This window comes from Tachysurus fulvidraco, chromosome 3 (genome assembly GCF_022655615.1).
Source record: "Tachysurus fulvidraco isolate hzauxx_2018 chromosome 3, HZAU_PFXX_2.0, whole genome shotgun sequence".
NCBI lineage: Eukaryota > Metazoa > Chordata > Actinopteri > Siluriformes > Bagridae > Tachysurus > Tachysurus fulvidraco.
The window spans coordinates 15,665,654-15,678,838 of record NC_062520.1 but is presented as its reverse complement, the minus strand read 5'-3'; the positions used below and the strand labels follow the sequence as shown (position 1 = coordinate 15,678,838).

The window sequence follows — 13,185 nt, the reverse complement described above, 5'->3', positions numbered from 1 at the left end:
GAGAGAGAGAGAGAGAGAGAGAGAGAGAGAGAGAGATTAAGGAAGAGAAACAAACAGGTGAAACAGGTTTCTGTTGGAATGAGCATAATAGCAAGTTTTAAGAAGATTCAGAGTTTGAAGCAGGACCCCTTGAGTCTTTATTTTGACAAATCAGTGCTGCATGCTGTTAAAGATGAAATGCTTGATTTGCTGGACTGAATCTAAGAGCTCACAATGTAATTTAGTGAAACACCAAAGTTTTTTTGTGGGAAAGAAGTTTATATAAATGACAAACTTATTTATTTAACAGTTAAAACCAGACATTCAAAAGAAATCTGGCAATAAACAGCAACTTGACAAATACAAAACTGTTCTTTTGGCATTTAAGCCACCTTGGAGATGTAATTAAAACAACAGTCGGTTAACAGAAATCTACACGAGGCGCAAACGGAAAATAAAAGATTTTATTAGTCTATGCTGTACTGATATAATTGAGTTTGACTATGTTGACTATCTTTCAACATACTATTAAACAAGTGTATAACTGAAAAATGTATGTTTTACTTGGCATGACACTGTGTGGATAGAATATGTAATAAAGTTTAACTCCTATCAGGTAGCACTTGTATAGAAACTGCTCAGGGAATTCTATGCTGATTTATTGTCTTATTTTTCAATGTTTTTTAGTTTCCACTGTAGCTTTATACCGTAAAACTTAAAATAATAGCGCGGGCTTCTATTTACCCAATTCGCCGAACTGCACCGGCTTGTATTTGAAACAGGCGTCTATAAGAGACAGGCCTTTAATTTAGGTTTGAGATGTTCAAGCATGACAGGAGGTTACCACATTATATTACGTTTTATTTATAATTAATTCGAATGTGTTTAACAAATCATTTAATGTCAGAAATGTCTTAGATTATTGGCAGCACAAAAAACGAAACGATGTGCAATGGGCAGAACAATATAAGTTACCGCTAAAATCCATCGAGCATATGAACTTGTTGCCCGAAACACATCAACAAGAAAGAATGAAGGCTACCCTGTAAAACAACTGCAATCATGTGATAGAAAATTACTCTATTCATCACTATCATCATCCCCGCGATCCTAAATTACAAGTTAATTGGCGATTTCCTCCTCCTCGTCGCTCTCCTCGACTTCTCCGGCCTCCGCTAACTCTGCCTGCCTTGCTTGCACTAACAGCTCCCGCCCAGATGCGCACGGCTTTCCCTCTTTGAAACAATGGATAAGGTGATCCTCGCTTCCATCACAAGCTACTGTCAGGTCACATACCTAAGGATAACATCCCAAAGTTAATGAAATATAACCAACAAGCGGCGAGCTGGGGCCCTCAAAATGTCTTAAATGTCAAATCATACTTTTTTCTTTTGTCTCCATGGTGGTATTGAGAGAATTAAGAAAAAGTGAAGACTAAAAGAAAGTTCGCTAACCTCTTTCTTATGTTGCCGATCTGACGGGTTTTATTAGATGAAATACAACCCGATACTAAAAAACAGACCAGGCCTCTATTTATGATCGGCCTTTATTAATATTTACCCAAACCTGTCGTCACACCAGGCGTTTAAAAGAGACAGGCGTCTATTTGGGACTCGGCTATTATTTGAAGTTTTACGGGTATGCAGATTGTTTTGAGGTGACAACTGATCATATTGCCCCAAATTGCCAGGCCTACTTTGCATTGCCTATCAATATTCAAGCCATTTTTATTTTCTGAACTTTTTTTTTCTTCAAGCTTTATATCTATTTTAGGTATGACAACATTTAAGAAGTATTACTAAAATTGGCTTTTGAATCATCACTGAGTCACTGGCATGTCCTGAAAGGTACATGGAAGAAAATAATTGTAGCTGTTGGCTGGGTAAAAGTCTATAGTAGAAATCACAGATCAGTATTGTACAATGCCAGTTAAAATATAAGCTTGTATCTGTAGTAGGTGGGTCCCATGGTGTGACTGAAAATGTAAAAGAAATACTTTTTCTTCTCAAAGCTTTGTCCTTTAATTCCATGAAAGTGAATTTATTGCATGAATAATTACCTAACCGCTGAGAAATCAATCATCTATAAATACACAGCACTACAGACATACAAGGAGAAGGAGACATGGTCAACATGGCGAGAAAATCTTTAGAAAAAAAAATTAGTCTCATGAAAAATATTCAACACATGCAAAAGAAAATGAAATGAAATCATAATTATACTTGACAAACAGTGCTGATTTGCATAATTTTGTTTACTGCTACAGTAGATTCACATGAATCTATGTTAGAGCTGACAGGAGTTCATGATAGGAGGTCAGAACAGACCTAAGTCGAATTAAAAATATCCAATATATGATAAAAGGTATATGAGAAGTCCACTGAGAGCTTACTGTATATGAACAATAATTTTAAGCCACATTTAAGCAAATTATGTTCAGGTCTGATCATCAGCATATCCATGTCTGAAGGCACCTATTGTATCATACACTGCTTTAAAAATCATTGTTACATTATTGCATATAGGATAAGATAAAATTCAACAATCATGGGTGCACAAAAATCCATAAAAAGTGCTTAAATGTTTTTACAAAATGGGTTAGGAATATCCCTAGAAACAGAAATAGCTGGGCTTATAATGCTCTGTGAAGTAAACGTGTACGTTCTAGAGCATCCCATCCCTGCTTATAAGTGCAACTGCTAACATTGGTGTATGAGGATTCAGTTCCCTGGTCTCATCCACCAGTAAAAAGCTGCCAGTTAATCTTCACTAGCTCCTGCTGCCTAGGCAATGACTCATGCGTTGTTCTGCTCTTTGTGGTCCCTTTTGCCTGGTTCACCATCATCACTGGCCTTGAACTTGTCATGGCTCCAGTTAGAGTTGTTAGTGGTGATAGAAATGGTGGGCCTCCGTAGGATGAAACGACCTTTGGCACGAGGAATGGCAGACTGGTCACGCCCTTGGGTATCCAACCATTTCCTCTCACCTTCAACATACTTTTCACCTGGCTACAGAGTATAAAGTACAAACATTTATTAAGCTCAGTATAGGCTGTAACTACATTGCATTTAATTGTAGAAATTATGAAATACTATAAAAAAAAAACTGAACACTAAGACAAAAGACCTTGTAATTAAAAATAGTAATTGAAGACATAGAATATGTTCTAAAAGTGCAGATGGATTATGGAATATAACATCATAGTAATTAAATGTGAAAAAAAAAATTCTCCTGGCATGATCTATGTACTTACAGTATAATAACTTGAACATGAAAAGTTTCTGTATATGATGGGGAGTATATTGTACAGATGTTTGTACGGAGAATAATTAATTTGGTTTTGTCTAAAAACAATATTTTGTCTTTGGAATTGATAATGTAAAGTTAGTCTTTTAAACCCAATGGGTCCATTACACTAATATGGTTACAGTCAGAACAATGTTTTCAATAGTGTTTCACTGGCTAAGTAATAGTAATATTATTAGTTAGCAATGATTAATGAGTCTGTCTGTGTTTTCCTTGTTTCCGTCACGGTGAGGCAAAGGCGAATGAGGATCCAAATGCAGTAAAGAAACTTAATGACCAAAAAAAACAGGTACACAAACAGGCAGGCAAAACAAGACCGAACACAGAGCTGACAGGAAACAGGAACATTGAAACCACTAGCACCAGGGAAGTGGACAAACAGAGAATATATAGGTGACAGGAACCAATGACAAAGCAGAGACAATCAGAGACAAAGACAACACACCTGGAGGAAAGATTGAGTACAATTAGTGTCCATGGTAACAAATAAATGGGCGGGGACAACAATTAACAGCAGGGAATGACAGCAGACAGAAACAAGGAAAACACAGACAGACTCATTACACCAACACTCATATTAATAGTAATTAAGGTTGATATATTTGATAGTCCACATATTGGGCTAAGCTTTTGAATTTGTTAAATTTGTGTCACTCAGAGCTTTTCTTAAAAAAGATACCCCTCCACTTTACAGGATATTAATTTGTTAAATGCAATTATACTGTTTTGATTTAGACAGTTCTAATGAAAATGAAAAATATATTATTTTAAAATAAATGTATATTTTTTGGCTTCTATAACTTGCTTAACCCCCATAGCAAGTGAGGATCCTGCAGAGAAGGTCCCTGGAGGATTCAGGTTCCCGGAAAAAAAAGTGTTTCACTGAAGTTACTGAAAAGATCATAACATACCAGGTAGTATTTCTTGCTTGTGGCTTTTTGGTCTGAATCCCAATCCATGTTACTAGAATGGCCTGGCACATGAGCATTGTTTGTGCACTTGCTATCATTTCCAAGGCAATTAACTCTGTTCCAACCCCTACCTCTTATTTGGAACTGCTGCAAAATACACAGAAGTGTCAATATGTACAAAGGTGTCCATAGTGAGCTGTTGTTATGCACATAAAGTTTGCCTCTAAACTTTTAATTTGTAAAAAAAATGTTATTTATAGCTTTCTATAATATGTGGCCTATTCTACACAAACACTGTGCATTCTGTTTGTAATACAATAACTATATTATTATAACAATGATTAGATATCATTGCTATAATTTTTGTAATTATTCTAAAAAAAATTCTATCAACCAAATGAAAATCAATAAATTACAATAAAAAAAACTATGAAACTAAAGAAAATATGTGCTACATTAATTCATGTTATATGCAACTACTGTAATGACATCAGTTTTTAATGCTTTTTGGCTATTGCATGCTTTTTGACAAAAAATGTTCTTGCTAAAATGGATGTAGATAGTTTGAGGTGTGTTTATGGTGCTTTGTGCTCAAGAACATTTTGTTAACCCTGAAGGTGTGAAGAGGTCATTTAAAACACCTACTCACACAGAAAAGCATATAAACATTATATGGCCAAAAGACACCTGGTCATCACATCCATATGTGGGTCTCCAAAAATTAGTGGAAAGCCTTACTACAACAGTGAAGGTTATTATAACAGAAAAAGTTGCTGTTATAACAGTGCTGAATCTGGAAAGTTCAAGAAGTGCATATGGGTTTGATAGTCAGGTGTCCACATATGTTATATGTGCATTTATGTAACTAACTTAGGTCACCAAATATCTAAATACATTACACTGTAGAAATCTGTAACATTTGTAATGACTTACAAATCCTCTGTGTGTTTGTCTTGTCTCTGCTGATCCAACACATTCTCTGACCTGCAGCTGGGCTGAGCTTTTCTCTGTAGATTCTGTCTCCTCTTCATGAACAAAGGAAGAGGAGGAGGAGGAGGAGGAGGAGGAATGAGAACGTTCCCGTTTTTTCTTGCTTTTTCTGTTAGATAAAATAAGAGAATTTGTTTAAAGCAAAAAGAACAAGTGGAAAAAAGAAAAAGTAGAAGAAATAAAAAAGCATTTTTCTTTATAGGGAAGAGTTAATAATGTTAATTAGTGTAATCAAATGGCTAAAATTTTAATTATCTAGTAATCCAGTATTATTAATGATCATGCAGGGGAAATATTCCTCAGTGTCTTTCATATGCATACATGCATACTGTGCATACATAGTCTAAAGAACTTACTTAGATTTTTTGTGGTGTTTGAATAATTTCTCAGTTGTCTTTTCCATGCTTGATTCAGGAGAATTCCCTAATTCCCCTCGCACTTCTTGTTTCTCAGTTGTCTCTCTGCTTAGATATTTTTTGCGCTGCTCAACATTCATCAGAAGATCCATTGTATCTCCTTTAAATTGTTTCACTTCAGCCTGTGTTAAGGAGACAAAAAGACGTTGTGGCCAGACTAAAGATTAGTGGTGTATTCTAGTGGCAGTCTGTAAAGCTATTTGGGAAGAGATCAAGAGACAAGATTCCACAACTGATAATCATGCAAATGATTGTAATGAAGTGAATATTCTTTTGATTGAAGTTAGCAGTACACTTGCAACCTCTTTGCTTTAACAGAGAACCTGCATTCTTCTTTAGGGTAAAAATACTTCTAAAGCTTCAAAAAAAAAAAAAACTAAAGACTTCGGGACCTTAAAGGCTTCATCTTCAATTCAGGAGTCCTTCCACAGCTTAAACAGTTTTGAAAAATTATAGAGAACAAGCACTGGCGGAGTGAGAAAGTTCAAATTACCACATCACAATACTTTCACTGGAGATGAAAGTATTTGAGGGTTTTTTGGCTTGTTTTGCTCTGTTCAGGCTTTAAATAAGAATACTTACTATGATGTTTGATTTGAGTTCCTTGAATGGCTTTGCCATGGGTGTAACCGGTCACTTCCATTTATGACTGCTCATTTCTTGACTCACTTGCCTTAGGAAGGCTTGTACCCACAGTAAAGCATAACCATCAATTGTTGTGGGGAAATTTACAACACAATAAACTGAATGTGCTCATTTTCAATGCCCATCTCATTTTCATTTAGCAGTGAGCTTTTGTCTCTCTTGCAAGAGAAAAGGAGGGGATTAAAGAGAGAGGGGGTGCTAAAGATGCTCTGGCTGGCTCATTTTTGCAGCATTCTTTTCCAAAATATGGCATATTTCAAAATTTTCTGTCACCTTGGTGCTGCTATCCCCGGAGCCTTTCAACTCATCATGCAGGAATGAATGCCTCATAAAAGCACTGGGAGAAACATCGATTCTCCTGAAGAAAAGTTGGAGAAAGAAGTATTTATTGTTTCATTTTTTTCAAGTTTTTTATATATAAAGTGATTGTTTTAGAAACATCTGAGCTCCTACAGATTAGGCTACTGTAATTTCTCAATATTCGAAAATCTGATTAATCAAAGTCAAAATGATAACCAAGGGAAATAAGATTTTCAGTACCTATGTATCTCTGGACTCTTTCTTGGCTTCATAATTTCTTTCTCGGCTGCTAGTCTTTGGTACATGGTAAACCGATCGCTAAGAGTCATTCCAGAAGAAGAAAAATGTTGTGCTATGGGAGAGAGATATATTTGGTAACTGATAATAATCAATTAATAATTTAAGTTTGATAAAATAAATATGAACCCAAACACAACTAAAACACATAATAATTGATATTTCATTAAAATCATACCACAATACAGATGATTCCTTATGAGTTTTGACATGAGGTGATATGTTAAGTCACAGTAAAAGTATCCCAGTGGCCACTGACTGCCATAGATTCCTCTATAATCTGCATATTTTTATTAAACTATTCATTCAGATCTGTTTGAATACCACTGAACTTTAAATAAATGGTATTTGGCTGTGGATATGGGGATGAGTATAGTCTAAACAGTTCAAATAATTCATAGTTTGCTGAAAATCTTTTTGCACCACTCATCAACATCAAGAGTTAAGAAGAGTTCTTATTTATCTGTTGAACCACATATAAAACAACATATTGTTAAATATAAAATCTGACATCATAACCGGTGTTTGTTCTATCATAGATTTTAATCACCTGTGACATAATGGACAATTGAAATGACATGCTGTGCAAACAGCTCTTTAGGGCTCCTGCATAAATTATTGCACCAATGGTGCTGGAGGCCCTTTTTATTGCAATGCACAAGATCCATCGTATTCTTCCAATCATTAACAGACAAAACAGATGATCTGCAAGACATAATAACAAACAATTATTAAGTAAAAATGCATAATGTACAAAAAGCAAATAAACAAAAGCAACATGTGCTGTAAGACTAAACATGCTGTACAAACCAAATGTGACAGCAGAATTTCACCATTTATTTTATCCAGAAGATCATTGTTGTGCATTGGGTTTTTGGAAAAATATTTAAGTATTGGAACACACTGCAGCGTCTCATCATGATGAAAGAAAATGTGAAAACATTTTGAATGACGAGCTGTCATTTCTGTCAACAGAAAAATGCTTTCTGTACAGACATTTAGGTTTCTTTGGTATTTGAGTATTCACACAAGTCTTCTCTGTTCTGCAAAATGTTTTCAGAGTGAGCAAAAACTATTACATATCATGTTTGTCTTGTCTATTGATATTGTCTATATCTGTTCATACTGTGTCTATTCTTTAAAATTCCCCCTGCATTATAGTTAGTTAGGGGTTCATTAATACATTAATACTGGTATTGTGTTTCAGTCTACATTATGTGCTTATTTATTCATAATGTATTTATTATTTCATAATTTATCATTTTGATCAGGGTTTTATGGACATATTGGTTCAGTCTTGTCAGGGTCAGTTTTGTAAAAGTTAGAAATATTAATGTGAAAGTTTTAAGGTCTTTATTTATTGTTAAAAGTATACTTTAATTATATGTAGTCTTATAAAATTGTGGTTTATATAAACAGTGAAAAACACAGATTTTTAAAACTACATAAGGTAAAAATTTCATTAATTAATTAATAACTATTTCATTGCATTCCATTATAAATTTGTGAAAACACCTTGCAAATATGGACAAAAACAGACATTCGGGAAAAGAAAAAAAACACAGTAGTTATATTATTAAAGGTTACTGCAGCGATTCTAGCCAGATACATTAATCAGGACAATTCTATGACATTTGTGTTTTCTATCACTGGTCTTCACTGATTCAAATTGCATCTAAATATCACTGTTTGGTGATAAAGGTGCAAAAGTCATGGCTGATTTAGTAATAAAAATAACAGTGGGGTATCTGATCGTGCTTAATTTATTGGCGATGCTGTACCATGCATCACATGCAAAAGTACTAGTAAAATAAAGGGTTATTTACCTTGCCAGATCTTCACTAAGGGAATCCATCCTCAGACTAAACTCTCTTTCTCTTTTCCCAGAAGCCCTGGGGGAGGATTCCTCACCCAAATTCATGAACATTTCTTGTTCTTGGGTCTCAGAGCTGCTCCGTGAAAGAGCTTTGTACATGGAAGAAGGACTTGAAGTCATTTTGTCCTTTCGTTTCACCTTTGAGGGTCTATCAGGGGAAAGGTCTTCAAACTTACGTGCAAACTTCTCCCTCTTAGACAGAGCAGATAGAATGCTTGCAGCCCTCTCCTTCTCTCGGTTTATTAGAAAGGCCTCAAGCTCATCATCACATGCCCTGTTGTCCAACCTCCTGAAATGTTCCTCAAACAGTTCACGAGCTGACATTGCATCTTTGTAGTTAGGAACTTCATTCTCCATAACCCTTATCTTTAAATGGGGTTCAGTGTCCTCAAACTCTTCCTCATCCCCATCTTCAGAGAGGATTGCTGGCCTGAAACTCTTGGATGATGTGTTCCCTTTGAAATTGTCTATGTATTTGTACTTCTCAGTCTCCTTTTTGATATTTTGTTCTGCAGACCTGGACAGTCTTGGACCAGAAGTGTCTTCACATTTGCTATTCCTATTTTCAGGAAATGCATTTCCATTGTCTTCCACAGTCTCTATACTTTTATCAGCCAGCTTTTTATTCCTCTGCTCCTCTAAGAATCTGAGAAGCAAAAGAAAGAGACTTTGGCAGTTAAATTTGCCTTTTTACAGTAACTAAACAAAAAAAATCCATTAAAGGACTCCAGAAAGGAAGTCAACAGGAATGATATATTTGTTATATGTACTGTATAAAATACTTATGGCTAATTAATACATCAAACTTGTCACATTTGAGGCCATACTGTTGTAAAATAAATACCATAATACTGTAGCATCATAATTATAACTATTGTATACAATGATTAACCATTGGAATCAATCCACCTAACTTACAAGTACAAGTAAAATAAAATACAATTATTTGTAAATATAGTAACTAGCTTACTTTTTAAAGGCTATAGAGATGGCAACCGTATCCTCTTCCTGGTCAGCATTTAAAAAAAGCCCAAAGTCTGAGAAAACTGCTGTGGGATTTTTCTTTTGAGGGTTACTGTTAGATGGAGTAGAAGAAACAGTCTGGCTGCTGGTGACACCATTGCCAGTTGCTCCCAAATTTCCAGGCACAGGATCTGATTCACTAGTGACTGGATCATCCTGGACAGCACTGATAGTAGAGTGAATATGTGGACTGGCCGTCTTTAGGCTGCCGTCATGATTTATTGGAAACAGCCATGTTTTAGTGGTTTTCTCTCCGCTTGAAATTCCAGCTTGCTTCAGTTGGTGCCCATCTTGCACTGACAGTGTAGCATCAGCAGCAACTCCTCCTCCAGTTTTCTGTGTTTCCTTGGGCGCAGACAGAATCTCTATTTCACCCTTAGAATTCTGCTTAGCAGAAGCACTTATCTGTCGGGATGAGCTGGAGGAAGAGGAGTGGTGTGAATGATGTGATGAAGATCTGTCAGAGCGGTGTGAATGATTTAGGGACCCTGGGCTGCTTGAACGTTTCTTGGGGGTGTGAGAGCGCCCCCTCTTGGGGCTGTTAGCATACTGCTTTTGCTGTTGCTGCTGCAGCCCCTGCTGCTGCTTCTGCTGCTGTTTCTGTTGCTTGTGCTGTGGATACTGGTTATAGTTTTGCCAGTTGTTGGGTCTATAGTTATTGTATCCACCCCCACCACGCTGAAAGCGCCCACGGAAGAAGCCTCGTCCTCTGCCCCGAAAGTAATAAGGCCTCCTGAAGCCTCTGTGGTAACCTCTGAACTCCCGATGGTTTTGATATTCCCGTGGATGTTTCCGTCCCCGGTTATGGAATGGAGAATGGGATCTGGACCGAGAGCGAGATCTAGAGCTTGAAGATAACATGAAGAAAGCGTGACTGGGTATATAGTATATACTGAATATATAGATTATATAAAAAATGTGCATGATTATTAATATTTCAAGACAGAACAGATTCACTCAGAGAACAATTAAAGTATAGAAATTGTAAATAGAAACAGAATGTATTTACATGAATTAAGTTAAGCAGTATATAATTTGAGTATATAGTTGTAGCTGCAGAGAAGTTTTTGTTCACAAGATGGCCCTAGAGTACTACTGTACATAACCCCAAAGGCAAACCCTGATCACCTTTTCTATCACTGTATTTCCACTCACACACTCATTTATTCATGATAAACAGCTACAAAACAGCATTAGGTAAATTAGGTAACAACAAAGGTACACTCAGAAATCTCCTAAACAATAACATTTAACCAATAACTTATTTGCATAGAGTATATGCTTAATGTATTATAATTATTTCAAAAAGCTGGAAAGATTGATTATATTCATCATCCTTTTCTTTTCCATCAGCACTGGTAAAATCTGAACATTAAGTAAAACAAACACACAACGCAAAATGTTTAAAGAAGTTGTGGGGTTTTTTTTGCTTCCATACACTCAGATCTTTATTTTCCCTCAAAATGTCTGAATCTGAATATCCATGTCTCCATGTGATTTATTTGCCACTTATCTAATGTTCACAACTGATTTTGAAAAACAAAGAAATTAAATTAATTTGATCTCACATCTAATTTATTAAAAAATAATTTAGCTTTTTAAGCCGATGCAGAGTACTGTATGTATACACAACAAAATAACCATTCTTTAGCTTCAGGTTAAGCTGATTAAACTGCCTGTAATTAGTCTGGTTAATCATTTTAATGCACAAATGTACTCACCCAGTGAGCTTTCTCATTGGAATAAAGAGAAAATATACTCAGAGCAACACTGTACTCTTATTGAGAGTGAGAGAGGATCTGCATCTCTAGTGCTGAGAGTGTATGGAAAGAGTCAGTCACATGGCTCATCTGGGAAAGATTTCCACTCTTATACTGCCAAGCAGGAGGAGGTTTTTTGACTGCCGGTTACGCCACACTACTCTTAACCAGAAAATACAGCCAAGGACATAAATATAAGTCCTTTTTATATTTAAAAAGAAATGTTAATTTGATTCACTCCTTAGTTCATGTTCCTACATACTGAAGCTTAGGGCATTTCAGACTCTAGAGCTTTTTAAGGAAATGAAAGATTTTTAATTTTGGCTTTACTATATCGGTAATTCAGTAATTCAGTAATTATATCTAACAAAAGTACATTTTAAATAAAAGCATAAAGTATTTGCTCTGCATCCTTCAGTTTTAAAATGGATATTTTTTAACAAATGGAACAACACAACACACAAATCTGCAAAAGATTTGCACCAGCACCATGCTTGCATTTTGAAAGAGACACAACAGATATATTCATAGTATCAACCCACAATTCTTAAAAATTTAATAATTTTGTTTTGCTGACTAAACTGAAACTTTAACCTAAATTTGACTAAGACATAGCTTTTCTCTAACATGATTTAATTTTTTCTATGGAATACATCATTGGAGACCCATTGCACATCATATTACCTTCATTTTCTGTGTTCTTCAAAACATCCATTACAAATTCTAAACATTTATGGACTGCTTTCTAAGGTACTGAGATCTTGAGGGGGTTTTAAATGTTTTCATCATATCATATTACAACTATTTAGAAACGAGAAGATGATTATTCTTTTACTACAGGTTCTACAAGACTAGAAAGCAATGAAGACTTTCAGTTTGGCTTTATTAAATCTTATGCTTTATAATGCACTGCACCATAGATATCACTTCCATAAATAAATACCTAGAGCAATTCAATTGTTACTTTAACATGGAAACAAGATGGATAAATCCATTCATTTGTTTAATGTAAATAGCTCGGCTTCACAGCATTAAAACTGTGGCTTGAAAAACAAACCTGATACTATAAGTTTACAGTATTTGGCAGACACCCTTATTCAGTGCAACTTACATTTAAACCTCATTTTATAGAAATGAGCACTGGATGGCTAAGTGCCTTACTCCTGGGCCCAACAGTGGCACCTTGTTGGACCTGGGATTCACACTCACAGCCTTCTGATTGGTAGTAAAACACCTGAACCACTAGGCTACCACATAGCTCTGTAATACCTCTTTCATTTGCTCACTTTAAACCCAAAATTAAGGACCATCTGCATGGGCATTGTTGCACAACAATTTATAAGATCCACAATCTCTAAGAACAAGCCTGTTGGTATGTTTATGAGCAGGAAGTTACCCATAGCGGTGCTTCCTCGACCGAGACTGTGAGCTGCTTCGAGACCTGGAGCGGGAGTCAGAACGTGATCTCGACCTGGAAGCTGATCTTGAGTGAGTTCTGGATGAAGATCTAGGTGTCTTAGACATCACTGATGGAGAGCTTGCTTACAGGTTCCTGTTACAGAATAGAGCAGAAACCAGTCACTGAAAACCACATACTGATACTGAGTTAAAGTTAAAGTTATTTTGATTAAATAATGAGATGATAGCCATGATACTAAAGCATTAGGATACTTCTATAAAAT

General features: G+C 35.7%; 1 protein-coding gene across 2 annotated transcripts in view; it reads right to left on the bottom strand.

The window, feature by feature from the left end:
• Positions 1–1,975: 1,975 nt before the first annotated feature.
• thrap3a (thyroid hormone receptor associated protein 3a) overlaps positions 1,976–13,185 on the bottom strand; it is an 18,072-nt gene continuing 6,862 nt past the window's right edge. The window contains exons 2-11 of one of the 2 annotated variants that reach the window (XM_027148975.2): positions 12,900–13,055; positions 9,691–10,590; positions 8,671–9,366; positions 7,395–7,549; positions 6,788–6,899; positions 6,521–6,605; positions 5,543–5,724; positions 5,130–5,295; positions 4,197–4,343; positions 1,976–2,987 (exon numbers count right to left, since the gene is read on the bottom strand). In XM_027148975.2, the coding sequence (XP_027004776.2) occupies positions 2,775–2,987; positions 4,197–4,343; positions 5,130–5,295; positions 5,543–5,724; positions 6,521–6,605; positions 6,788–6,899; positions 7,395–7,549; positions 8,671–9,366; positions 9,691–10,590; positions 12,900–13,027 (2,784 nt within the window). In that variant the 5' untranslated portion in view covers positions 13,028–13,055 and the 3' untranslated portion in view covers positions 1,976–2,774. Of the gene's footprint in view, positions 2,988–4,196; positions 4,344–5,129; positions 5,296–5,542; positions 5,725–6,520; positions 6,606–6,787; positions 6,900–7,394; positions 7,550–8,670; positions 9,367–9,690; positions 10,591–11,464; positions 11,615–12,899; positions 13,056–13,185 lie in introns of those variants that run through there. The other variant, XM_047810802.1, reaches the window with a different exon arrangement.